We start from the raw sequence: 27,809 nt of genomic DNA, 5'->3' as shown, positions 1-27,809 counted from the left end.
TGGCTCGGGACCCTTGGAGGCCATGAAACGCCGAGGCCGCGAGGAGGAGGAAGCCTGCGGCGTGTGGCTGGACGCGGCGGCGCTGAAGCGGAGGAAAGTGCAGGTGGGACTTTGGGACGCTGGAGGGGGAGCTGAGAGGTTCTGGGCTGCGTGAGGGCGCAGCCATTCCGGGCGGGGACCCTTTTTCCCCCCCCCCAGTGAAGTCGGGGGCCGAGGGAGACATCTCGGAGAATTTCGAGGCGAGAGGAGGGATTGCAGTTTCCAGAAGGACGAATAATCCTGTTTGGAAACGGAAATGGGCGGCCGGTCTGGCGAGCTGTGGAGATTCCGAGACCGCCGGGTGGTGCGTGAGGCGTGAGGGAGACTCGAGGCGCCGGGGAGCCTGGGGAAGAGGCCGGAGCCTGGAGCGCGGTGCGGAGGCGCTGGGGGCGGGGGGCGTTCCGGCCCCGAGGCCCCGGTTCTTCCCCGTTTGCCCGGAACCGGTCACTTCAGAGGAGAAAGGGGGGCAGCGGGAAGGGACGTTGTCGGCCGGGTCATGACCCGAGCGTCTTCGGGGCCAGACGCCGCGCGAGTGCGTCACTCCCGGAAGGCTGGGAATCATCCCCTCGTTTGGCTCTCGTGCGGAGTCCCTGGCACTTAACTGCCGAGTCTCGGAGACAGGACTCTGGGTGGGTGTCTGTTGCTCTGTGCTGTTTGCGGTGGCGGCATCTTTTGGGTGCGAGCTGAGGCTGGAGAGCGCGCGCAGGGTGTGCTTGTGGGAGTTGCGGGGTGGGGGGCGCCTCTATTCCCTGCCCCTCAAGCACGGGGAGTGACCGCTGGAATAGCACCCCGCTTCCTCCCTCGTCCCAGGCATTTTAGGGTGTGGCCCCAAAACCCTAACTCCTTCACCACCACCCTCCTCCCCCCCCAAAAAAAAAACCAGTCCACAGATATGTAGAAAAAAAATTTTTTTAAAAGATGCTTAGACAGGTTCTTTCTTGAAAGATACAGTGTTGGAGAAAAGAAATGTGATTGTAACATTTATTGAGTCTATGTGTCAGGTATTTTGCAAGGGACATGACACTGCTTATCTGTAATAGGTCCTCACAAAGTTCATTCACATGCTTTTGTTACCTATTTTATTGATAATCTTTGCGGCCAAGATGTAGAAATTTGCCCAAGTAGCCTGGCAGACATCCAAGACCAGTTCTGACTACTGCACAAGCCAGTGCTCTATTATTATTACTTTTTTTAAGGACTTTTGTTTTTTTTTCAGAATCCCCTCTTCCCCCCACCACCACTTTGTTCTTTGTTTTTGGGAAGTAAGGTAGTTTTTGTTGATACTTTTTAAGAGAGATATGAGGGGAAGAGAGGGATGAAGTATGTGTTGGAGAACACAACAACTTCTCGGGAGCAGAAACAAGCAAAGCAAGCTTGAGACCAGCAAGCAAAAAACTAGTTCACTTAAAGAGGAAGCAAGAATTTCCCTTTCTCTTAGTTGTGATGACTAGGCATCTTGCATTTGATTGCGCTGCTTGCACACACCTGATTTTTATTTTTTTTTTGGGGTCACACTTGGTGATGCTCAGGGTTACTCCTGGCTTTGCACTCAGGAATCACTCCTGGCGGTGCTCAGGGAGCACCTGGGAATCTGGGATGCTGGAAATCAACCCTGGTTGGCCAATCGGTTGCGTGCAAGGCAAATGCCCTACCCGCTGTGCTGTCACTACAGCCCCACACACCTGATTGTTTTTGCACCAGAGGTTATTCACTCATTGTGGTTCTGGGAATGTGGCAGTGCTGGAGGGAAGTTGTGCTTGTGGGATGATAGCCAGGATGGTCCTCATGTTTTGGAGGCAGGTACTTTACCACAAACTGTCTCCTGATCCCGTAGACCAGTACTCTTGTTGTTGTTTTTGTTTTGGGGCCACACCCATCTGTGTTTAGGGCAACCTCCTGGCTCTGCCAGACCTTAGGTGCTGGGGATCAGACCTTGATTGGCCAAATGCAAGACAAGCACCCTACCTTGTACTAACTCTCTGTACCCCTGACCAGCACTCTTAACCACTTCCAAAATGTATGACCAGTTGAGTGGTTTGGAGGAAATACAGTTTTAGAGGCCAGAAACATTATCATGGCTTGGAATTATCAAGAGAGATTCATTTGAGCAGATAGAAAGGGATTGATGATTGGAAGGATGTGCTGAATTTGAATACTTGGTGCAAGAGTTTACAGATGGATGGTTAACCTAATCTGAACCACGAATGAGAATCTTTTCTGTAGGTGGCTCCAATCTGCTGAACAAAATAACAAATGAAACAAGACAGTTTTTATTGAAATTTACTTAGTACTGTATGAGGGGAGATGAGCTTGTTCAATTGAGAACACAGCAAGCAAGGTATATGTTCAAAGGAGAACAAAGACTTGAAGAGCAAACCTAACATAATTCTTATTTTGAGAAATAAAAAATGAAATACCTGTTCCTTCAGAACCAAATTGTTTTAGCTTAAACACAATTTGTTGGGGCCGGAGTGATTGTATAGGGGGTAGGGCATCTGTTTCAGTCCCCAGCATCCCATATGGTCCCCTGAGCACCGCCAGGAGTAATTCCTGAATGCAGAGCCAGGAGTAACCCCTGAGCATTGCCGGTGTGACCCAAAAAGAAAAATTAATAATTTATTGAGGGGGCTGGGGAAATAGTACAGTGGGTAGAGCATTTGCCTTGCATGCAGCTGATTCTGGTTTGATCCCTAGCACCCATATGCTCCCCTGGAGCCTACTTGAAAGTGATCCTTGAGCACAGAGCCAGGAGTAAGCACTGAACGACACTGTACCTCCCTTCCAAAAAAAAGAATTTCTTTTTTATAGGTAATGAATTCATGTGATACATAAAAATGTGTAGATGTCTAGACATAGCCCTGTGATAAAGTATAGAAGGGAAGGGGAAATATGTATAGGGTATGCAGTGAAATAACTCTAATATTGATGAGGAAAGTAGATCCCTGTTTTCCTCCACAATGAGGAAAATGATCTTTCTCCCCATTCCTTCAAGGAGAAGTGAAAGGCTGCTGGAAACAGACTGCTACTATGGGATGCATACTGACCTTTCTAAGCAAGTAACATGCTTAGGAATTTCTGCTTCTTTACTGTCTGCTGCCTGCAAATGTACCATCCCTCATCCATAAAAACTGGGTTCTGACCTTTGTTCTGGGCCCAGACCAAAAGAGCATGAGCTCACTGGGTCCACCCTGTGCAAATAAATCCTATTTCAAAAGCTTTGTGAGTGAGATTCCCCCCCGCCCCCAGTCTGATCTGGCAAAATCTTACAATATTTTTAACTATTCTTTCCCATCTCAGGCCACAACTTGTGTTCCCAGATATAGTCTATATCTCTATTAGTATTTCTATTTTTAAAGTAGTATAATGTATGTATTATATTATGTATTATCCTATTATGAGTCTTTACACATAATGACAAAGAGTACTTCTTTATCTATAAAGATGATAGTATTCTATTATGCAGAATAGCTCCTATCATATATAGTAATATTGTCTTAATCTGCTTGAGTTGTAATAACAGACTTAAACCAGTGCCTGCCTGCCTGCCTGCCTACCTTCTTTCCTGCTTGCTTGCCTGCCTGCCTGCCTTCCGTCCTTCCTACCTTCCTCCTCCTCCTCCTCCTCATCCTTCCTCTGGCAGTGCTCAGGGCTTGCTCCTGGATCTGTGTTCAGGGATCACTCTTGGTATGGTTCAGGATGGTGTACTGGGGTTTGAACCCAGGTAGGCTGCACACTAGGCAAATGTCCTACCTACTGTACTATCTCTCAGATCCCTAAGCCAGTGCTTTATAATTGTCCAATTGTCAATGTATGCATTCAATAAAGAGTTTGGAAATGAAAGAAGGTGGGGGGCAGTGGTGGGCAAAAGAGTAAGAAAGAAGATCATCTGTCACCAAGGTACAAAAGTGTCATTAATAGAATGAATTCCTAGAAGTGGAATCTGTAAAGCCATAATTCCTCAGTGGTTCTATCAGTATTTTATGTTAGCTAAGCTTATTAGCAATTTAAAATTATCTTGCTTCCTTTGGAATCTTTATCTCTAGTTTGTGCAAATAAGTATGAGTTTTATATAGAATGAGTTTTATATCAGAACTTTTATTTCTGATCAAGAAATAAAAGGTGACTTGCATACTACCTCTAAAGCACATCTCTGGCTCTTTTCTATAGATTGTGGAAAGGTGAATTTAGGTGTGTTGGGAAAATATCACGATCACATCATCCTGTTGTTCGTTGATTGCCTCGAGCAGGCCCCAGTAACGTCTCCTTCGTCCTAGCCCTGAGATTTTAAAAAGTGCCATATTCAAGGCTCTTTCAGGGTTAGGAGAATGAGACCCATCATTGTTACTGGTATTTGGCATATTTGGTAGGCCACGGGGAGTTTGCCAGACTCTGCCCTGTGGGCAGGCTACATTCGATAGCCTGCAAGTTTGTCCAAAGTAGGAATGAGATAATAAGATGTCGGGGAAATTTACTTACCAAAAAAAGAGCAAACTATGCAATAAATATTCATTACTTTTTGCATTCAAACTGTGCCTTTTGTACCTTTAAAATGCATTCTTGAATGGAATGGGGTGGGTGGTAAAACAGTATTAATTTAATTTACAAAGAAGAGAGTGCGGAAGAGAGTTAGGAAAACCTTAGGAGAAAGAAGAACTATCCCATAGGGAAGAGGAGAGCCAGTATTTGTTTCTGTGTCTTTAAGTCTGATATTACAAACCACATATTTTCTTTCCTGATGTTAAGATGAAAACATTTCTCTTGATCTGATTTGTAACAGGAATCTTCAGAATATCTAGTTCTTTACTGATTTTTTTGATTTTTGAAAAATATAGGACCTTATAACCACAGTGACTGGAAATATGTCTTGTTCTTATTCTGTTTCCAAAGTTGTTTGTTAAAAACTTTGGTTCCATAGCAAATTTCTTTTTCTGACTTTAAAGACTTCCAGGGCTGGAGAGATAGATGAATGCATGACTGAGTGTATACTTTGCATGTGGAAGGGCCTACTTTGATTCCCTGCATCACATGGTCCCTAGACACTACCAGGAGTGACAGCCCCAGCACTGCTGGCTGTAGCCCAAACATGCTCCCCCACCCCCCCAGAAAACACAAAAATAAAATAATAAAGACTCCCTTTCACAGGATATAGAAACCTGACTCTGCTTCAAGTAGCTATCACATAAGGCACATGTTTGTTGAAATATTTAAATGTTAGAATGGTTAGGCAATAGCTAGTGGCCATTGTTTTGGAAAACATGCTTCTTCCTTCTTTATCTCTAAACAAAACCACCTGTTTTTGAGATAAGCAGTATTAGTTTATGATCTGCCCAGAAAAAGAGGCATGCAGACTTGAAAGGTAAGTTTAAATCTCTCTCTACTGGTCTGACTATCATGGCAGGCTGGCCTCATTACCTTGGCCTTTGTATAGATGGTAGTATATTTGTGGGTTTTCCCCCCCTTTTTCTTTTTTTTTCTTTTCCTTCTTTTTTGCTTGTTTTTGGTCATACCCTGATGGTACTCAGGGGTCACTCTTGGCTCTGCACTCAGGAATTACTCATGGTGATGCTCAGGGAACCATATGGGATGCCTGGTATCGAAACTGTTGAGCACGGGCAAGGCAAGTGCCTTACCTGCTGAACTATCTCTCCAGCTACCCCCACTTAAAAAAAATATGTGTGTGTATTTATTTATTTATTTATTTTGGGGCTATACCCAATGGTGCTCAGGGATTACTCTTGGCTTCGTGCTCAGGGATCACTCTTGGCAGTGCTAGGGGATCATATGGGAAGGTGGGGATCAAACCAAGGTTGACTGTGCAAGGAAAGCACCCCATTCACTGTATGCTGTACTATCTTTCTGGCCCCTCTATTTTTTAAAAAATACAATGTCAGTAATATTTGTAGAAAATAATAGGGAGTTAAAAATTGGAAGATACAGAAGTCTCACTTATTCATTTACTAATTCTCCCTTCTGTTATTTTTGTTGATGTTGCAGTGACCAGGGTCACACACATGCCTGGCTGAGAAATTCACACACATTTACTAGTGGTTGTTTACATGGGTCACACATCAGGCTGACCTTCTCACTAGGTATTGCACCTCCTTTTAATTTTAATGCTTGCACACACCCTACTGTGGTTTGGTCCAAAATTGCTTGTGGTGTTGGGGATTGGGGCGGGGTCATGGAGTGCCTGACTACTTGTTTCAAACAGCAGAGCTGTTGGGGCTGTGCTTAGTATGTGTGACAGTGCCATGGATTGATGTGTGACCTTAAGCTTGCTTAGGTCTAGCTTAAACTATGGTTTGCTGTTTCAGAATCCTGTAACTGAATGTGGGGATTGTGAACAATTTAGCAATGGTAAAAGGTCTCTGCGTGCATGGTGCATTCATATGCATTATCAACTGCCTAATGAATCTGAGGTGTTTCTGGCAGTACTTGCCAAAGTTGTATTTCTTGGGCTTGAATGGGTTGTGAGTGGAAAAAGTTTAAGAAGCCCTGTTCTAATACTGAGCCATCTCCTGGACCCTGATACCAGAAATTATCACCATCATCATCATCATCATCATCATCATCATCATCATCTTTTTTTCAAATGTAAATTAATGTGCCAATCCTCAACTGCAATGTAGGATAAGCACTTTGTTTCCATTTCACACATGAGAATGTGACACTTGAGGATTAAGCAACTTGCAGCTAGTAAGTGGCAGTGCCAGAATTAAAATTATTTGAATTCAAGTTGTGTAACTCTGGAATCATGTTAACTACTGCATAATTGAAAATTACTGAAAATGTATCAAATGTTGGTGGCTGGTTCTGGAGGTCTTCAGCTGCCGGAGCCTTGGTCGGGGCGAGGAGGGAAACTCAACCCACTCCCCTCCAAGGGGCCCCGGCGAGGACAGCCAGGCACGGGGGTAGGAGACTCTGCGCTGTTCTCTTCTGGGAGCTGGGTTTTATAGTCTCTGGGTCTTGGCCGTTGATGGGATTACACGGCGCCAGGAGGCCAGTTGGTGGGTGTGACCCCTGCCTACTGGAATATGGAGGATCTGGGTGGAGGATGCTCAGCCCTGATCCGAGCAGGCTTGGAGATCTCAGCCCCCAGAGCCGCATGCCTGTGTTCCTCTGCTTGTACCTTCACTCTCCACACGCATTCGCAGCCGCACGACATCTTATTATCTCATTCCTACTTTGGACAAACTGGCAGGCTACCGAATGTAACCTGCCCACATGGCAGAGTCTGGCAAACTCCCCGTGGCGTACCCAATATGCCAAATACCAGTAACAACGATGGGTCTCATTCTCCTAATCCTGAAAGAGCCTTGAATATGGCATTTTTTAAAAAATCTCAGGGCTAGGATGAAGGAGACGTTACTGGGGCCTGCTCGAGGCAATCGATGAACAACAGGATGGTCGTGATCGTGATCGTATCAAATGTTACTGGTGTCAAATCCTTAATTACCTATAGACTATTATTTTTAGAATACCTTCAACAAATCCTGTTTGTTTTGCCGGTATTACTGATTTTCATGCAGAAGCGGAAGTTTGGGCTATAGTTAGAATATTTGATTCCAGAAAAAATAAAATCCATCAGACATCATTGTGGAAAGAAATGATAGATGATGTATAGCACAGACTACCTACAGATTTGGATATATGTGGAGTTCAAAGGATTCAATAGTTCTTCGAAGATCACTGTTTATTGAATCTCTCCTGCCCGGAAGCTGTCTTGATATTAATAAATTTAATTTTTTCTTCTCACTTCACAGAGGCATTTAATCACATCAAATACCAAACTGCTAACACTCTTTCCTGGAGACAGAACTAAAATTTCTTTTCCTCAAAGAAGAACACCACCTGTAGGTGTTCGGCAGACCAGCATTGCTTCCTTCTTCACATTGCAACCAGGTATGGTGATGATCAGTGGGCACCCAGGGAGCAAAAGGGAGTATGCATTTGTTTCATGCAGGAACATTTATGAGAAGTGTTATTAGACCATTGTGTTAAACTAAGCTGACCATTAGAAGAAATGATACAGTAAATCATTCCCTTTTGAAAAGTATGTATGCTTTTATAATGCCTTTTTTTTGTTTTGCTTTAATATTAAATACTTTTATTCCCTGATGAAACAGTGAGGCAGGTTATATTCTGGGAGTTGGGATACATAGGGGAACAGATATGTCATTAACTGGACATACACACAATAGACTATAATGAGTAGTCTGTAAGATTGATAATTGATTTTTCTGTACAAACCTTCTCAAAGTAGTTGAGGTTCAAAGATGCTTTTTCTTGGAAAAATTGGCATAATAAAGTTGGCAGTTTTTTTGTTTGCATGTCCCCCCCTGCAAGAGACAAGCTGCCTCAGAGGAGGCTGGGACTTACAGAGCAGGGTCCCTAGCAACTAAAAGTGTTGGGAGTTTCTTACTTTTGATACAGTTCCCAGGATTTCTTTGGATGCACTTTCAAAATGCACTGTCCTCCCTACCCCACACAAAAACTCAAAATACTCTTTTGCTTTGAGCAACTGGGCAGATTTAAAAAAAATCTCCCCTCTCCAATTCTATTATATAATCTGAATTCTTAAGCAAAGTTGAAAACTCACAAGACTTTTTTTTTTTTTTGGCAATATAATTGTTGGAAAAGGAAAGTCAGTTTGTAATTATCCTTGGTCAGTTTCCTAATTAGGAAGAGAATGGGATCTATTACTTGTCTGATAAAATGGATAGTCTGGACACCCATTGTATTTTTTCATGCAGGAACATTTTTTTTTTCTTTTTGGGTCACACCTGGCGATTCAGAGGGGTTACTCCTGGTTCTGCACTCAGGAATTACCCCTGGCGGTGCTCAGGGGACCATATGGGATGCTGGGAATCAAACCTGGGTTGGCTGCGTGCAAGGCAAATGCCCTACCCGCTGTGCTATCGCTCCAGCCCCACATTTTTTTTTTTCTTTTGTGGTTCTTCCTTTGGATCATACGCAGCAATGCTCTGGAGTTACTCCTGGCTCTGCACTCAGGAATTACTCGCGGTGGTGCTTGGGGAACCATATGGGATGCCAGGGATTGAACCTGGGTCAGCTGTCTTCAAGGCAAATGCCATATCCAGTGTACAGGGCCCTGGATACCCACAGCTTTTCACTACTGGTTTTCTTAGAGGAGCAATGCCATCCTAATAGTATTTTCACTCCCTTCACATGAAATATTTGAGTAGTGGTGAAACTTAACTTTCTTCACACTGTCACTAAGTTTCTGATTGGAAATGTTAATGTAAACTTTGGTATTTTATAAAATAATGTATTGAACGTGTTTCTCAAAGGATAATATTCAGGAGTATATATTTGGCTATGGCCACTGTTTAGCAAAAACACATTATATATAAAAAGAAGAAAGTCGAACTGATGTACCCTATGCTAATTATATTCCACTTATGAAAATTTAACTGAAAAAGCAGAGTGGTCTGTTTAGCATGTTTTACTAGGTAGGTGATAGGAAGCATTCATATATTTGATGTTTGGGTAGGGGAATATAAATCACTTAGGAGACACACTTACCTTCCTTGTAGCAGGAAGATCAGCTACAAGAAGGGTATGTGAAGAACTCAAAGTAGCAAGAGTAGCCAGTATTTCAGAGGCCAACTAAATCCTGCTCAGGGCTGTTTTCTTATGTAGTAATACTTGTTCATGTCTATTAGGAAAGACAAATGGTGTTGACAAGAGAAATGCTTCGTCTCTTAGAGAGAATCAAACTAACCAAGAGTCTAAAGAAGATGTAACCCAACTAGATCATCCAGTCCAGGTCACAGAGAATGACTGCATTACACCCCCTTTAGCCACTTCAACCCCTGCAGACATCCAGGAAGTTGAACTTTCTCACTCCTTCCAGGATGGCTGTCCCAGAACAGGAACCCCAGTTTTGACTGTGCCATCTGCATTGCAGCCTGACACCTTAGTCTGTGACGGAGAGAGTAAAGCCTCACTGACTTGTCCATTCATTCGTGATTTGGAAAGTTCTTGCTTGCTGAACCAAGAGGAGGAAGAGGATTCTTTCTGGAAAAGGAAATGGCTTCGTGGATCTAAGCAAAATAACTATCAGGGTGTTGGGAGACACATGAAACCTCTTGAGGGTAAAAGCCAACATCCTTTGGATAGAACTAAATTGGGAAGACTGTCTGCTAAAGAAAATAGGCAGGCTCCTATCCTTCAAACATACAGGGATTCCTGGAGTGGAGAAAACACAGAATCAGTGAAACAAAGCCCTGGTCCTGGTCCTATACTTTCCTGGGACACTGGAAAGAATGAAGACTCTTGGAGTCAGCTTTTCACTGCAGATTCTCAGGGCCAGCAGGTCATTGCTCACAACTCTAGATCTCCTTTCCGAGAGGTCACCAACAAAAGGAATCAGGACCTAGAACTGATCTCTAATAGCCCTCGGGCTAAGTGTCAGGATGGGGCCATGCAATTAAGCCTGCAATCTGATTTGCTTTTTACCCAGGATTCTGAAGGCAATAAGGTTATCAAGCACCGTATCTAAATGTCTTTAGGAAGATCTGGTTGTGAATAGACCTTGTACAATTGAGAGGGTAATATTTTGACATGGATGGGAAGGGAGGCATGGTGGTAAAGCTGTCATTATTGAGCATTTTATTTGTGGTAACTAAGGTTGTGGCACTTGTAGAAATAACTATTGACATTATGCCTTTCATGGTGGCTGGTAAATTCCTTGAATCCTAGATAGGGACCACAGGTAGAACAGACATTTCTCTACTGAAGAAAGCTACTGATATTGCATACAGCCATTTTCGTTCTTTCAGATACCTGAAAGACATTGCCTATTACGAATGTTTTATTTTTATGCTACACCTGGGGGTGCTCAGGGGATATTCCCAGTTTGTTGCTTAGAGGTTGCTCCTAGCAAAGTTCTGGGGACCATGCAGTTTTAGGTTTCCAACTAGGCCTCATGCATGAAAATAATATGCACTAGCTCTTTAAGTTATCTCCCTTGCCCTTTGGACGTGTTTTTATCTCTGGCTGTATATAATTTTACTCAGTCCCTCGAGACTATTATTTTGCACATTAGTTTTAGTAAGGCAAATCTGGATCCAGGGAGAATGGGGAAAAAGATAGTTTTTTTGGGGGTGTTATTTTTGTGATATTTTTACAGTGAGTTATTTATAGTAAACTGATACTACTACAGTGTGGGAGACAAGCCTTTGTAAAAGCATGAATCCAAATAAATGACTATTTACAAAGCTGGCTCTGATGATAATTAAAGTATTACCGACTTTATTCTTGAAAAGGCAACTTTTAAATAGTATAATGGCTGGTCTGCCATGGATCTGGTGAGTCTGAAAACCTGTGTACTATAGGTACAGTGAAAACCTGTGTACTATAGGTATAGTTAACCATAGGTGGCATTTTCCTGTGCTGCAGGTGAGGTACTAAGGAGGCTTAACCAGCCTCTGGAGGAGCAAGTGTTGTAACTTTTAAAGTGAAACTGCTTTAAGAGGTTAGGGTAAATCTATACGGAAAGGGGCAAGAAACTTAGGTAAATTTTCTTCCCTAAGGCAGAATCTTACAAGAAAAAATGATATGTCAGGATCCTGTTTATTAAATTTCATAGATCTTAAAATTAAAAGTAACCCTATACCTGTATAGGGTAACAGATAATCACAACTCAAGAGATGGACATAGAAATTGTGGTATCTCTTCAAATCCCTTCCTTTAATGTTAGGTAGTGCTTCAATACACAGGATGCATACCATAGAGAAAGGGACTTGAGGGTATCTGAATCATGCATGATATAGTAGGTACAAATCTTGGCCAATCGCAAAGGAGCAGTCAAAAGGATGTAAGCTCTTTTCCCTCCCATTTCTCTTTCCTACTGGGCTTACTAAAGTCCCTAGAAGAGAAAGTTTTTCCAATCAGTGGAACTGATGAGGCTCCAGGGCCTTGGAGGGTAGATTTGGTTGTAGAGTATTACAAAATACATTTAAGAAAAAAACAGCCCAGGCCTCCCAGCAGCAACTCAAATAGTCAGCTGGTCCAGTGGCTGACCTCCTACATCAAGGTGTTAGAGAAGAGGAATGGGGTAATTGTTGGGCATTGGTGTGGTTTGTGATGGAGCAGCATAAGATTTTCCCTGACCTGTGAATAAGTACATAAACAGCCCCATCCCCCCCCTCAGCCCTGCTCTGCTGCAAGGAAGCCACTGAGAGTGAGTGACATGTGGGCACAAAGTGTCCACTGAGACCAGTTATGGTGACTGATAAATGCAGTGAAGTCATACACTTAGGACCTATTTCACACAGGGGTAAAGAAAAACCAGGAATTTCTATCTCACCCTTTAGACTCAGACAATCCAATCTACACATTTATCAGTAATAAGTGTCTCATCTCCAAAATAGGCCTTAGCTTCTGCTAAGATGTGATGATTGGGAAATACATAATTGAGCTCTTCTTTTTCAGTCCAAGCTCAAGCTTTTACAAGACTGTTGCAGAAGTTTTTTAATTGAGAGGCAGAAACATCTGTGGTGAGGAAGGCAGCTATTGAAGGAATTCCAGGAGCATGAGATTGAGTTTGCAAAGCTGAATGCTGTCAGTTTCCTTTTCTAGTGATGTCCTCTTCCTTCAATGCAAACTTCCTCCTGAGGACCTCAGAGATAAGGATAGCAGGGTCTTCCTCCTTCAGTAAACTCCGGTTCCTGGAGATAAAATAGCTTGTATTTAGTACTTTATAATCCAAGTAATGTTATTTTTGAATTAGCGATCTCATTTAACTCAACAATCTTATGAAGTCAGTGCTTTTTACAGATAAGGAAAATGAAATATAGAAAACAAATTTGCCCAAAGTTACTAGTCACTCAGCTATAAGTGGTGAATCCAGAGTCCAAACCTAGCTATAGATCTCATTTCTTGGGTTGGGAGTAGGGGCTCCCAAGCAGTGCTCCAGAAATCTAGGGGCCATTTCCAGAAAGCTTCCAACAACTGGGCTAGAGGTAAGTGCCCTACTATTGCTCCAGTTCTCCAGGGAAGTGATTTTTGACCTTTATTAATTCTGGGGAAAAGGTGTGTGGAGATTTCCTATTAATGAGGGAACTATAAAATATTTTAATAAGAGATCTAGAACTTGAAACCAGAGAGTGTAGGGTGCTTGTCTTGCATAGGATAGATTCAGGTTTGATCCCTGGCACTCCAAATGGTCCCTCGAGCCCACTAGGAGTAAGCCCTGAGCACCACTAGGTGTGGTCCCAAAAACAAAAAAATCTAGAATTTACAGTAGAACGTTTATATCACAAGGGAACTGTGGGAACAAAGTCAAATCCAGATTAAATTCACATTAATAAATACATCATAAGAAATAGATTCCTAGGGGGGCTGGAGTGATAGCACACCGGGTAGGGCGTTTGCCTTGCACGCAGCCAACATGACCGACACAGGTTCGATTCCCAGCACCCATATGGTCCCCTGAGCACTGCCAGGAGCAATTCCTGAGTGCATGAGCCAGGAGTAACCCCTGAGCATCGCCGGTTGTGACCCAAAAAGCAAAAAAAAAAAAAAAATTGGCTCTCTTACACCATTCATAGCCCCGTCAGTGATCAGCACAGGGCTAGCACAAATTGGAAATCCTTTGGTGTTTGGTGAACAATAGAATTCATGAGTTCCTTGATTGCATCAGTTCATCATGCAAGAGCAGCTAATAATAATACAGTCATAAGGGCTGAAAATGTGGCTTAAAGTGGTAGAGCATATGCCTTGCATATCTGAGGCCCTTCACTCCCTGGCACCACACACACCCCCACGCAGAAATCCAGTCAGGAGTAACCCTACCCTCGATGTGCTCTTCAATTGAAGTTCATCCCTGACTCCTGAAATGAAATTTTAAAGTGTTTAATAAACTGGGACACATGTCTTGAGTCTATGCAGTACTGAGTTCTGGTGTCATTCATTGATACCAAATATAAATAAAATGCCATTTGACTAGGGATATAGCTCAGCAATAGAGCTTACTCCTGGCTCTGTGCACAGGGATCACTCCAGACTGTGCTCAGACTGTATGTGCTGCTGGAGAAAAATGGTTAGCTGCATGTAAAAAAACACCTGCTCACTCTACTATGTCCATCCCCTTGATTCTGAGTTTAAGCTGTATTTTTAAAAAACAAGTCAAGAAGCCAGATTTAGGAACTACCTAAGAATCTTAAAAGCCTTGACTTCACCTTGAGATGCTAAAATAATATAACCCCACATCTGAGGTTGGAGCATAGGAATACTATCACCGGTAGCATGACAACTGAAGTAGTAAAACTTTGGATTAGATCCAGAATCTAGGTGAGTCTGAGCCTTCTTGTAAAATGCCTACTAGTAAAAAATTTGGCTAAATCATTATCTCAGACCATCCCAAACAAATGTAAAGTGCTGGTTCTTCAAAGAAGTGTCCCCACCCTGGCATGAGGCAGCTTGCAAGTTTTGTGAACGAAAGAACAAAGAGCTATCGCTACAGAGCATTTATACCGATCTAAAACTTTTTCCTAAAATAGGCAATACTGCCCCCTGGGGGTGATGGTGAGATCCATGGGGATGGTAGGAGTCTGGAGTACAACTGGGGGCACTGAATATTTTTTTCTGAAAAGGTAGCTAGCTAAACAATTTTTGTAACCTCCTCTACAACTTAAACAGCATAACATATGTCAGCAGAAATCCTTATCAAAATACTTACAGATCTTGGCTCTGTTTTATCCGGTGAAAATCTTTCAGGATCCCCATCATATCAGCAAAACTGCTGGCTTTTGACAGAGAGACACAGTCATCCTCTTCAGACGAGCTGCAGGTAGCTTTGTTTTCTGGTTTGCAACACTCTGGGCTGGCAGAACAAAGCAGGGGGACTGATGGAAGCTCAGGGACCTCTACCTCAGTCTCCTCGGTGATGTCACTAATGACAAAGGAAGTTGTAGAGTGGAATGAGGATCCAAAACAAGGTAAGGGAGAAGAGACATTTGAACTTCCTGGAGATAAGAAATCTGGCGTTAATGAAGTCGAAGCTGAAAGAGAAAACAACAAGCATGGATGGGCATTGTGGCTAGAACAGAGCAGTAAATCTTTTCCCCACAAACACTACCTATATTCATTTTGGGGGTTACACTATGGTATAATTGAAGAGCCAGGATGGTATCTGTAAACCTGTGGACAGTTCCCCCACCACTCCCCTTACCCACCCAGGATCTCAAAAAATATGTAGAACTACAAGGTCCTAAAATGTCCCGTTCCATAGTAGGCTATGGAGTAATAAGCCCAGAGCAATAATGACAGAACTAAAATCTCAACTTGTCCTTTTCTCTAACAGATTAGGGTTTCTGACTATGCTCCCTGAATCCTTGCTCAGGGCTTACTCCTACCGCTACGATGATTTCTTCAATTTCTAAGTATCTTAAGAATCACAAGCATAAACTTATTGCTTGGATGATGAAGCAATCATCTTCATGAAAAAAACCTTTCCGTGATTTTTGGAAAGTTTAAATATAATTCTCTATTATTACCATATGAAGGTTAAGATTAAATATATGGTTTTAAATAGAATACTAAGAATTTCATGTGTTCTACTGTTAAAAAGTTTGAGCTATGCTTTTTAGGTAAGAGAAAACATTAGGATGGAAAGAGAATGAGGTAAACCCTGAATATTTTGGGAGAGATCCACCTATTTCATGCCACTGATCAAGACAGACACCGATCCATCCAGTGGAAATGGCTTAAGTGAAGACTGAAAAGTAGAGGGATGGGCATAATCTGGTAGAATGGACAAGGAAATAGAAAGGGGTGCTTACAGGAATTATTCCTGAGTGCAGAGCCAGGAGTAACCCCTGTGCTTCGCCAGGTGTGACTCAAAAAGCAAAAAAAAAAAAAAAAAAAAAGAAGGGGGTGCTTAAAAGGGATGTGTTTCTTAGTGGCTGGGAGTGTTATCCCCTCTCCCCATCCCTCTTTCTTTTATGCCTCATTCCAGATCGGTGAGGTGCCAGGGACAGAACCTGGGGTCCTGCATGCAAAGCATGCATTCTAATCTCTTGAACTATCTCCCTGGCCTCTACTTTTATATTTTGGTAAATTTGTACGGAGGAATTATAAAGAATGAAAACATAAACCTATAGAGCACCTTCCCCTCCTCCCCTTCTCGGACAACTAGGTCAGAAGTATTATTATGCTTGGGCCCTGGGATATGAGATAACAGGGACCATCCTAGTATGCTTAGGAGACTTCAGGGCTTCATCCAGCAATGCTCAGGGGATCACTGATATTGGGGATCTCTGGGGTTGGCCACATGCAGGGCATTTTTCTTAACCCCTATGCTTTCTATCTGGTCCCCAAAACATTTTTTAAAATGTGTTTCTTGTGAAAATGAACTTCTATTCAATCATCCTACTGAATTATCAGGAAAAAAATATTCCAGCTCAATCAAGACAAAATATATTTTTCCACAAAGAAACATTCAGAGTCTATTTGCTCCACTCAAATTACATTCAGAAGTGTGGCAGGCTTAGTATCTTCCATTTCTTCCAAGCTCAAATCATTCCCGGGATATTTTGCAAGGTAGTGATGAGACAATTGAGTTTAAAGGTATTTTTGATAACCTGTCAATGTACAAATCGGAGAACCACACTTGATGGTGTAATATAAATTTGGCATCTAACTGCATTACTGCAGTGCTGTGTGCTATTCATGAATGCTGAGGGTTGCTTACTGTGGACAGTCTTTTTATTCCGATGTGAACACTACTAAAAGTACTGACATCTGGGAGCTGGAGAGATAATATAGCAAGTAGGGCAACTGTCTTGCACACACCTGACCAGAGTTTGATCAATGGCAACCTATATTGTCAATTGAGCTCTACTAGAAGTGATCCCTGAGTGCAGAGCCAGGAGTAAGAGCTGAGCATTGCCAGGTGTGACCCCCAAATACAAAACAAGAAGCACTGACATTTGGGTTGGAGTGATAGTACAGTGGGTAGGCCACTTGCTTTGCACATAGCCAACCTAGTTTTAATCCCTGGCATCCCATATGATCTCCAGAGCCCTACCAGGAGTAATCATTGATCCTGCAGAGTCAGAAGTCCTGAGCACTGTCTGGCATGGCCCCAAATCCAATAAATAAGTATTGACATTTGTGGGGCAAAATAAATATGTGTCAAAACCCAAGTGACTTCAATGTGAGGTGTTCATTTTTCTGTGGTGACTCTTGGGTGTTAGAGCACACAGCCTCCCAACCACTAACCCTGTTCCTCATACCCCTTTCAACATTTGATGTCTTTTTCCCAGGGCTGGGAGAAGGTACAGTGCTTAGGGCACATGCCTAAGGTTTGATTTTTGGCACCATATGGTTTCCCCAAGCATTGCCAGGTGAAGCTCTAGAGGTCCGTCCCCCCACCCCCCCACCCCCAGCACTGCTGGGATGGCTTGAATACCCCTGGCACTGCAGGAACTGAGTAGTATTCCAGTCTTGGGCCTTTGCATTAAATCACCAATGTGGTTGGTCAAGAGTCACTGGTGGGGGCTCCTGATCTCCTGAGCATCACTTAGGTGGCCCTTCAATATCTTCATCTTAGTATAGCACTATAGCGCTGTCCTCCCATTGTTCATCGATTTGCTCAAGCAGGCACCAGTAACGTCTCACAACTCCTTGTTATAGTGATACTTGGAGCCTAATGTTCAGTGAAAGACACATGGCCTCTGCTTTGAGTCCTAGTCCAGGTATTTAGTTTGTATCCTTGAGGAAGTTATTTAACAATCTGTAAACTTTTCTTTTTTTAAAAAAAACATTGAGATTAATAGTATAAGATTTCCACTGAGAATCAAAGAAGATGGGCAATGGTATTTTATGGAAAACTTTAACAACCTTCTGTTAAATTCATTGAGACTCCAAAGAGAAATGACCTGCAGGACAGAGGCTCTGAGTTTGCATCATAGTCTCTTGTCCCAAATATAAAAGATACAAGAACAAAGCTTTCCTGCCCTCAGAACTTCTAAGTTGTAGTCCTGTGGTATTTACATGTCATCTACATTAAACTATTTTACTCTTTCCTAATACCCATTTTTCTTGCTAATAGCACAGTAGTTGGGCATTTGCCTTGCACATGGTCAACCTGGGTTTGATTCCTCCGCCCCTCTCGGTGAGCCCGGCAAGCTACCGAGAGTATTTTGCCCACATGGCAAAGCCTGGCAAGCTACCCATGACGTATTCGATATGCCAAAAACAGTAACAAGTCTCACAATTTGTTGTGAGACCTTACTGGTGCCCGCTGGAGCATATATGTTTGTTAATTCCCATAGCTCGGGGATAACAAGGAGATACAGTTGTGACACATTTTAGATTTACTATTATTTCTCTAGTACTGGCCAACCCATCAGATTCAAATTGTTTTGTGAGGACTAGAAATAGTACAGAGGCATTTGTCTTGAAGTGGATAACCCATGTTAAATCCCCAGCACTGCATATGTCCCCTGAGTATTTCAGGAGTGATCCCTAAGTACAGAACCAGGAGTAGTTCTGAACATTGTATATGTGGCTCACCCCTCTCAAATTTTTAAAAAAAGTTGCTAGCTGGGGCGATAGCACTGCAGGTACATCATTTGCCTTGCACGTGGCCGACCTGGGTTCAATCCTGGGCATCCCATATGGTCCCCCAGGCATTGCCATAAGTAATTTCTGAGCTCAGAGCCAGGAATAACTTGATTATTGATGGGTGTGACCCAAAAGAAAAAAAATTTTTTTAATAGCAAGAAAAAGGTTGAAAAGAAATCATGCTTCACATGAAGTAGTTCTTCAAAAATGACACTAAAGTTGGCCAGGGAGATAGTTCAAAGCACTGGTGCACACCTTGTATGCAGGAGCCTTGGGTTTGATCTCCAGCACTGTATGGTCCTCAAGCATGCTTGACAGTAGCCCTTAAACGAGCCTGAGCCCAAAACCAAGGTGGGAAAAAAATTATTATCCTAAAGCCTGGCTACAACATGTTCTTTTCCTTTATGAAGATTTGCTAAGATCCTATCTAGTTGTGGTTTTAGTATGTGAGCTTTGGAAATTCCTGAAATTAGACTTCTTTTTCAAATCAATCTTGAGAACCTTTCGCTGTTCTGATAGAAGGCTTCCCCAAAACAGAGTAATAATGATCTGCTTAGTTTCTCAGCATTAGTGAACTTATGTCATATTGAAAAGGAATGCTGCTGAGAGTTCATGGAAGACACTATCTTACAGACACTTGGAAAGGGTGTGGGTTTTTGGGGTCAAGGAAAGGAATCTGCCTAGTGTCACAGGTTAAAAAAAGATGATTCTGTCTCTAACCTAGCCATCTATGGACTACAGGTTTGACCTCACAGAACGTCCAGAACTAGAGGCCTAAATTCCATCTGAACAAGGGACCATCATTTTTCTTACACATATATTCTTATCTCTATAGTTCAACAACTTCCTACATTCTGGCCCTGGCTCAAGGGTTCCTACCTGCATCAGCTGCCACTATTTTAGCAATCTGGCTGCGAAGGTGGCTCAGCTCATCCTGGAGCTCTGTGGTGCGACTTAGGGCTGGCAGGGCTGGCTTCTTAAAGGCCAGGAGTCTCTCCTCAGACCCACGAAGGTTGGGGACTGAGGCATTGCGTTGCATAACAATCAGAGGGCTGGGTTTCCAGGGGTGCCTCAGGGGCCGTGTGTCACTCCTAGACCAAAGAAATATAAGTCAGTTAGAGAGCTGGTGACTGTTCCCCTTCTGAAATTCCTTCACCTATTCATAGAAAGTTTAACATAGCCATATTCTTTTAATCCTTACTGTTTTCAGTCTGTCCCAAGCTTTCTCCTGGCTGGCTGCCACCTCATCAAGGAAGATGATTCCCATTCCCCAGCAGACCAGCTTTGCTTAGCTACCTGACCCGGGCATATGTCTCCTCTTCATCTGCAGCAATCCAGGCAATGTCTGCCAGAGTAGGGACTGGGGGCACATCCTTCAGACATAAGTCAGAGATATTGGGCAAGGTCTATAGGGAAACAAAATTAACCATTTAATAACATCATGAAGAGACAATTAGCGGTTGCAAAATATTTATGAGGGGAACTTAACACAAACGAGGTCCCTAGAAGAGGGGGAAAGATTCCCAGATGGGGCTGGAGCAATAGTATAGCAGGTAAGGTGTCTGCCTTGCACACGGCTGACCCGGGTTCGATTCCCAGCATCCCATATGGTCCCCTGAGCACCACCAGGAGTAATTCCTGAGCGCAAAGCCAGGAGTAACCCCTGTGCATTGCCGGGTGTGACCCAAAAAGCAAAAAAAAAAAAAAGATTCCCAGAATAAATTGGCTTCAATAAGAGCCCGCAAGCAAGGGTGAACAGATTGTCCAGCCTGGCAGGAACAGAGAAAATGAGGTGGGAAGTTAGAAAGTGAACTGGGAGCTAGGACCTAAGACCAAAATTGAACCCCTGGACATTTTTAAGTAAGGATAAAATTTTAAGTTTTATCTTTAGTTTCAAAAGATCCCTTTGGCTACTGTCGGAACTATGGACAGGAGTGAAGAGATCAATTGTGAGGCTTCTAGCAAAACATGGCCTAGGGCAGGGATACAGCCTGTTTTTATATGTTCCATTTTATTGGAAAAAAAATCATATCCATTCACTTAGATGTTGTCTGTAGTTGCTTTTAAGCTACAACTGCAGAACTGAATAGTGGGGTGGCACACATCCAGGTTATTTAAAGAAAAAGTTTCATGACCCTCGCTGAGAGCAGAGTTCTTAAGTCACTTGGGTTAGAATTACCTTTTAAAAAAGATGGTCACTCGTTAAGAATGTCTTGCCCTCTGGTTTATAAGACTGTAAGTGCAAGGACATCAATAATATGTTACATGGACAGAAATTTTTCCTAGCTAGTTCTTTACACTTCTGCAGTTGAGATCTATGCTATTACAGCACCATGTTTTAAGCAAATATAATTTGAATATTTAAAGAAAAAGGAGTGATAGTTTATACAAAAGCAATTATAATAAGATTCCCTAAATCATCCCCTCATCTCCAACAACCAGGGAATAGAGCAGTTAACTGATACTTTATTAACTAATTATGAGGATTTCAACCCTGTGTTGGCTATGAATACAAAAACATGCATATGAGTCTTGTATGTTACATCAATTAAAAACATCCATCTAGGAGTGGGGAGATAGATCAAAGAGCTAAAGCTTATATTTGCATTAAATCCCTCCTTCCCCCTAGCACTGCCAGGTATGGCTATTGTGGCACCAAGCAGTACTGCATCATTGAGCATGAGCATTGAACTGTCAGGCTTTCACAGCCCGGAACACGTATCTCTAGGAGTGGTCTTTGGGCAAGCACACACTGCTGGGGAGAGTACACATCCTCCAAAACAAAGATCTGGAAAAAATGGCTTTAATAGTTGTTGAATCATGACTATGTGATTATAGTTAATTTTCTTTGTCCTTTTAAATTTTCCACTATTTAACAATCTTATATGGATAAATTTAAAAAATAAGTAAGATTCCTTAAAATAATATATTATTTTAAGATATTAAATAGTATCTTAGGGAAATAGTATATTAGCTATGGTGCTTGTCTTGCATGCAGTCTGCCTGGGCTTAAACCCCAGTATACTATATTGTTCCCTGAGCACCGCCAGGAATAAACTCTGAGCATCATTGGGTGTGGCCCCCAAACAAACAACAAATTTCTTAAAATATAAGGAAAATTACTGTATTTTAAGTAATTTCTCAGTACACACCTATATCTTAAATTCTGATTTTTCTGCTGCAAATTGGTAGCTGGAATTGGTAGCTTTGGCTTTTGGATAGGGAACATTTGCCTCATAGTAACGAAATGATAGTCCAAGGTTACATAGGTCTTTCCACTAAACCAGAAATACTGCTAAGATATGCCATCTGGGAAGACTATTTGCTTTCTGAGATTAGTCAAATGCTCCTCTGTTACTGGAAGTTAAAGAACTTATTAGCACTGTGCCTGGCACATAGTATGTGCTTAGTGTTATCTAGTACTAGTACTTCTCAGATACACACCTGTTCTTATTGACTACTCCACAGTATCCAGTCATTTCATACTTCCCAGTTGTGCATTTCCCATTGTTTCTGATGTTTGAGGCCACTAGGGCAAACATCCTATGCATATTCTTCAAGGCAATTCTGGATAATTGGGATACTACCCCCAACATTTTTCCTAGCTCTAATTCTAATCCTGACACCATTTCTAACTATAGATCCCGTTGCTTCACAGACATTGCAACTCAGCATTTGACACACAAACAACTTCATTTTGTTCCCACCTGACCTACATCTTTTCAGGCATATATTTCTGTGGGTGGTTAGAAAGCTGAAGTTTTTCTTTCATGTCCCATCTCCTCAAACACATATACACACCTTAAACATATAGCCCAGAACTGATGCTTAACCATTAGGTCTTAGAAGGAGGAGGCTCCAACTAATGAATGTTAGTTTCCACTGCAAAAGGGGGTCTAGGAGACTTGAAAGAAACTCTAGCAGAGTGGGTGCTAATGGCGTATAGACAAAGAGATAAGTATATAAGCCCTCCAAAAAAGGAGTGGACAGACTTAAGAGAAAGGATAGGGAGTAATGGCCTTAGGAAACGCTAAAAATAGATGGCTAAGTAGACAAGTCTTAGAGTTGGTTAAAGAAAATGGAGTTTTCAGTGTTACGGCTGGTCTTGTGATATGGTTCATTAAAGGCTTTGGCCTGCTCTAATAAACTAGGTTGATGGACTTAATGAAATCTGAGCAGAGGTATCAAAGATTAAATTTTGAGAAAAATGGAAGTCTGTTGTCAAAAGTTTGTATGAAACAAGACAGTGATGTTTTTGGCAAACTATTTCTTGACAAAATGCAGAAGTGACCAGGTAAATAACATGACTTGGCAACCTGGGTAACAGAAACAGGAATCTGGTTAACAGAAACAGCATAATCCACCTTCCTCCCTTTCAAGAGTACTTACCTCAAAGGATGCCCTAGGACATGGCTTCAGGGGCAGGTTGGTCCCAATTCTTCTCACTACACTGCGAGCAGCCCCATGGGGTTTATTTTGCCAGATTGGGATGGTCTAGAGCAGACACAGGGACAGCAACAAACTCAGAGAGAAGTCCAACTATAATCCCCTCCCCCCCAACACAACCCCTTTCCCTCCCAGGGATGCTACAGGAGTAAGGCAGTTCTCAGTTTTGAATGAAGGTAGGTTTCCACTGTCACCAGCATTCACCTTGGCCAGCACCTAAGTCACCTACTGCTGTCACGGTAGTCACTGTTGGGAGGGTGAGTGAAGGGGTTAGGAATGAACTCTTAAGGGGGTCATCTGCTGCTGTCAAGAAAGTCAGCGTTGGGAGGATTAGGATTTAGCTGGATGTAAGGATCACCCAGGCTTCCTTTTCCAATGAGAGGACAGTGCTACAGTAAGGATCACCCAGGCTTCCTTCTCTACAGTGGAAAAAGCAGAAATCCTGATTCTTAAATTGTTCCAATCATAGCTGGTTCTGACTAGGGGACAGGAGTAGAAAGGTAGTTTCCCCCAATTCTAACCCTCTAGAGGAAAGGGAAATGATTTCTCGGCTTGTAACTTTGGCATGCCAGGTGTTAAGCCTTCCCTACAACACTCCTGCCCTGATAATGATGTTCCTTACCACATTGGCTTCCATTCCCGACATCTCAACCAGCTTCTGCACTTGAAGGACAAGGCAGCCACACAGCAGCTTTGGGGGCTTGGAAGCGTAGCTCCTTCATATCAGGCCATCGTAAGGAACACCAGATTTCACTTCCTGTGAAACAATCCCCATAGTAGGGACTCAATGGCAATTATACAAGCCCCACAAGTTGTTCTGCTGTTTTATAGGGTGCAAAATATAAATCGAAGAAGCTAACCTCACCCAATGATGACTCTCTGAATCTACCTCAAAAATTCTGCTCCAGGCTTGCTACATGGTCATGGATCACCTTGGGAGCCTTTCTGGGCCCTGTTTCCTGAAACTTCTAGACATCTAAGTAATCTAAAAACTACTGTGGCAGTTCAAGAGTTCATGGGAGGGCCAAGAGATGCAGCTCAAAAGAATGGAGCGCATGCCTGTCATGTGCAAGGTCATTGTTTTTTGGCCACACACACTGGTGCTCAGGGCTTAGTCCTGGCTCTGCACTCAGGAATCACTCCTGGTGGGCTTGGAGGACCTTATGGGATGCTGGGGCCTGAACCCAGGTCAGCCATGTGTAAGGCAAGTGCATTACTAACTTTACTATCTTTCTGGCTCTGTGTTTTATCTCTGCAGCTCTGGGCTCAAGGACTGAACCATTGCGCCTACACCACAGAGCCTAATTTTGCCAGGAGTGGGCCCTATTAAAAAAAAGCTCATGGGAGTTGCTAGGAATGTGACTCAAGTGCTAGAGAACATACATTGCATGTGTAAAGCTATAAGTTCTAGCCTCATATCACATGCTCCCTACTCCTAGCATGGCCTGATTATGTCCATGATAGCTCCCCCAACACCTCCAGGAATAATCTCCATAACAATAATGACAAGAACATGGGGGAAAGCCAAGTTGCAGCTCCGTCCAGAGTCCAATGTTCACACTTAAAGATGAGATATAAAAGGCTCAGCATGTGCCACCCAGTCTGGCACTGCTGGGACCTAGTGAACAGAACTAAGACAAAAGAATGAACAGTTAGTTTTAGCAGTCTCAGTCTACTGGGCTACAGGGAAAAAGAGTCAAATTATTTTATACTGGTTCAGTCATCTACTGTCTACTGGTCAATCTTAGGGTCAATCCGTGAAACTGAACCACCCTCTCAGCCCCCAAAATTGGATCCAAGGTCTCACACATACATACCAAGTGCTCTACTGCTGAGCTATATCCCTAGTCAAATGGCATTTTATTTATATTTGGTATCAATGAATGACACCAGAACTCAGTACTGCATAGACTCAAGACATGTGTCCTAACAGTTTATTAAGCACTTTAAAATTCATTTCAGGAGTCAGGGATGAACTTCAATTGAAGAGCACATTGAGGGTAGGGTTACTCCTGACTGGATTTCTGTGTGGGGGTGTGTGTGGTGCCAGGGAATGAAGGGCCTCAGATATGCAAGGCATATGCTTTACCACTTTAAGCCACATTTTCAGCCCTTATGACTGCATTATTATTAGCTGCTCTTGCATGATGAACAGATGCAATCAAGGAACTCATGAATTCTATTGTTCATCCAACACCAAAGGATTTCCAATGTGTGCTAGCCCTGTGCTGATCACTGAAGGGGCTATGAATGGTGTAAGAGAGCCAATTCTTAACTGGCAAAGGTGAATTATCACCTATTGAAAGAAACCAGATGAGGATTTCTTAAGACTTTTTCTCCTGACAACCCTCTTTGCGTATGAGAAATGCAACAAAGGTGAGCTTGCCAAAAATGCTCCAGTTGATTTTGACTTTTGGTCCGCATTCATAAATTATTTAGCTAAGTTTTTTTGTGATCCCTGTATTCAATACAAAACCCCATGTAGGGTCACCACCCAGTTTAAGAATAAAATTCCGAGGTAAGTGGCCAGGTGAGTTTGGCCTCCTAGTCCCAGGGTACTCTGGTGAACAGGAAGACAAAAAACCGTAAAGACAGAAAGCTGAGAAGTAAAGAGACTGTGAAAGACCTGCAAGGGTTTGTTTGCTTTTGGTAAAGTTATAATGGGTGCAAATATCTGGGTGAGAAGTCACCGCAGAATCAAGGACTGCCTCCCTAGTCCTCCAAAGCAGCCCTTTCTGAAAACTTTCTTTCAAGAGAAGTGACCTCTTTTCTGCTTGACAGAGGACATCTCACTTGCTTTAAGATGCATAGAAGGAAAGAAATCGGGGAGAGGTCAAGACTTGGCTGAGGTCACTCTGCGGCAATGCCAATAGAAAGCACAACTCTGATCCAGGTTCTGTTGCCTCGTATGTGGGTTCAACTCTAGTTTATCTATGTTCCTTTGCCGGCCAGGCACTGCGCGGAATGTCAGTGCTTCCCCAGGTTTTTGACTTAAGTCACTTAACCACTTAATCTCTGAACAACTTCGGAGTCTGTCGAGTCTAACTCCGGGGACAGCAGAGGGGTCTTTCTAACATTAACGGCTCGGTGCAAGGCTTCCAGTCTGAATCCCCCTGCTGCCAGGCTGGAGCTCACGGGCTCAGTTCCGGGCTCCCTGGCATTCTGCCGGATCGCGACCTCTTTTCTCTGGGCACACACCTAACCCGTTCGTTCTCAGGGCCCTGGCAGCCACGCCTCCCTACCGGCAGACCGGCGGGTCCTCGCTTCCTCCGGCTCCCGGCACCGGCCTCCCTCGGCTCAGCTCCCTCTGCAGGGCTCGCTTCCCCGAGGAGCCCGCTCCCGGACATTCCCCCGACACAGCGCCCCGCACTTCCCTCCGCGTCCTCCAGGACCAGAATCGCCCCCGGGACCGCACTCACGCTTCCGTTTAAGAAACCAACGGGATCGTCGGATGAGATCCACGCCGGTCGGGGCTTCCCCCGCCCGGCTGCCGCTGCGGCCCTGCCGAGGCCGCCGTCACGCTGCTGTCCACGGGAGAGAGGGCGCCCAGGCCAGCCGGCCGGCCGCCAGGGAACCGGGTCCCGCAGGCAGGGCTGTGGGCCCGCGGGGACCGCAACGCGGCTCCCGGGGGCAGCCGCCGCCGCCGAGACACGCCTCCCGCCGCCGGCAACAGCCCGACCCCGCAGGGCCAAGGTCGGCCAAGTTCTCTCCCGCGGCCCTTGGACTGAGCCCGGGGACGCGCCCCGGGGGTTGAAAGCGGCAGCCGTGGCGCGGCCCACACGAGAGGCCTCCCGGGGAACTCGGCCACCGTCGCGGGGTGACGCCGGCGAGCTGCGATCCCTCGGGGCCTCAGTTTCCCTCCCTTGCCTAAAGACGCCCGGCAGCAGCGGATCCCGCGAGAAGTGGCGCGGGAAGCGGAACGGCGGGGCCCGCACAGCTCTCCGCACTAGGCTGTGTCTCCCGCCGGGCCGTGAGGCTGAGCGCCGCCGGCGGTCCGGCCCTCAAGACTCGGACTCACCTCAGACTCAGGATCCGGGACTCACCTCGCGGCCCCTCCTACTACCTCAGCGGGCCGGCCCAGCTCCACTAAGCTGCGCCCGCTTCCGCTGCCCGCCTCCCGGAAGCGATTCTTCGCGCCTGCGCAGCGGGCCGCGCCCCCGCTTGCCCTCGGAGGGCGGGCCCAGTTGGGGGCGGGGCGAGGGGCTGTGCGTGGGCGGGCGGCACGTGCGGAGGGCGGGCCCTCGAGACCACGCCCCGCGGGATGGGAACCCAGGGCGGAGTAGACCGAAGGGTGGATTCTAGAATCTTGATGGCTCTGCTGTTCTCTCCTCTTTACTACTATTCCCTCTTACCTCCCCACCGCCCCCGCGAAGAGGGAAGCCGAGGTGTGACTGTCGCTGCTCCGCCCCCAAATCCTGCTGTGTCTGTTGCACCCACCCCACAGTAAACTTGAAAATCCTCATCCCAGTGCTTAATGCTTCTCCCCACTTGCCTATTTTGGTCTGGTTCCCTGCCCAAACCTGACAGTCTTCAGCAGGAATAGACCTCTTTTTTTTCTTACCCTTGCCCTGCAGCGCTTTGTAGATCTCTATTCTTTTTAGCCTTTGTGGGTGTCACAAACATAAACAGAAGTTATATTTAGTGATTGATCACACATTCCCGTGGATTATTGGGCAAGATCCCAGATGCATTGGGAGAAATTCCTTTCAGGCTCACTCACCCACTCT

At 44.2% G+C, this 27,809-nt stretch overlaps 2 protein-coding genes across 6 annotated transcripts; one reads left to right on the top strand and one right to left on the bottom strand.

The window, feature by feature from the left end:
- On the top strand, positions 1–19,339 carry AUNIP (aurora kinase A and ninein interacting protein). Of its 2 annotated transcripts, XR_008793708.1 has the most exons (4): positions 1–103; positions 7,803–7,941; positions 9,726–10,737; positions 19,329–19,339. XR_008793708.1 is itself a non-coding variant. In XM_056123280.1 (3 exons), the coding sequence occupies exons 1-3, from the start codon at positions 23–25 to the stop codon at positions 10,562–10,564; spliced, it is 1,059 nt and encodes a 352-aa protein (XP_055979255.1). In that variant the 5' UTR covers positions 1–22; the 3' UTR covers positions 10,565–10,974. The 2 variants fall into 2 exon arrangements, 1 of the variants encoding a protein (XP_055979255.1); XM_056123280.1 differs by lacking the exon at positions 19,329–19,339 and having other exon boundaries at positions 9,726–10,974.
- MTFR1L (mitochondrial fission regulator 1 like) lies at positions 11,619–27,185 on the bottom strand. Of its 4 annotated transcripts, none has more exons than XM_056123282.1 (7): positions 27,101–27,185; positions 23,705–23,839; positions 23,026–23,130; positions 19,933–20,042; positions 19,516–19,727; positions 14,747–15,068; positions 11,619–12,734 (listed from the first exon to the last, which is right to left on the bottom strand). In XM_056123282.1, the coding sequence occupies exons 2-7, from the start codon at positions 23,726–23,728 to the stop codon at positions 12,629–12,631; spliced, it is 879 nt and encodes a 292-aa protein (XP_055979257.1). In that variant the 5' UTR covers positions 23,729–23,839; positions 27,101–27,185; the 3' UTR covers positions 11,619–12,628. The 4 variants fall into 4 exon arrangements, with proteins under 4 accessions (XP_055979257.1, XP_055979261.1, XP_055979258.1 ...); XM_056123286.1 differs by having other exon boundaries at positions 14,747–15,032; XM_056123283.1 differs by having other exon boundaries at positions 27,126–27,182.
- Between the last annotated feature and the right edge of the window lie 624 nt (positions 27,186–27,809).

This window comes from Sorex fumeus, unplaced genomic scaffold (genome assembly GCF_029834395.1).
Source record: "Sorex fumeus unplaced genomic scaffold, SorFum_2.1 ptg000047l, whole genome shotgun sequence".
NCBI classification, from domain to species: Eukaryota; Metazoa; Chordata; class Mammalia; order Eulipotyphla; family Soricidae; genus Sorex; species Sorex fumeus.
Note: the sequence above shows the minus strand (reverse complement) of the source record. Positions and strands in the feature narration are given on the sequence as shown.

Excerpts from the sequence above, each read along its gene's own strand:
- AUNIP (XM_056123280.1), top strand. The coding sequence starts at position 23 with ATGAAACGCCGAGGCCGCGAGGAGGAGGAAGCCTGCGGCGTGTGGCTG. Across the intron at positions 104-7,802 it reads TGAAGCGGAGGAAAGTGCAG|AGGCATTTAATCACATCAAA; the intron begins GTGGGACTTTGG and ends CTCACTTCACAG. Across the intron at positions 7,942-9,725 it reads CTTCTTCACATTGCAACCAG|GAAAGACAAATGGTGTTGAC; the intron begins GTATGGTGATGA and ends CATGTCTATTAG.
- MTFR1L (XM_056123282.1), bottom strand. The coding sequence starts at position 23,728 with ATGTCGGGAATGGAAGCCAATGTG. Across the intron at positions 20,043-23,025 it reads GTCCTAGGGCATCCTTTGAG|ACCTTGCCCAATATCTCTGA; the intron begins GTAAGTACTCTT and ends GTTTCCCTATAG. Across the intron at positions 19,728-19,932 it reads GAGACATATGCCCGGGTCAG|GAGTGACACACGGCCCCTGA; the intron begins GTAGCTAAGCAA and ends TCTTTGGTCTAG.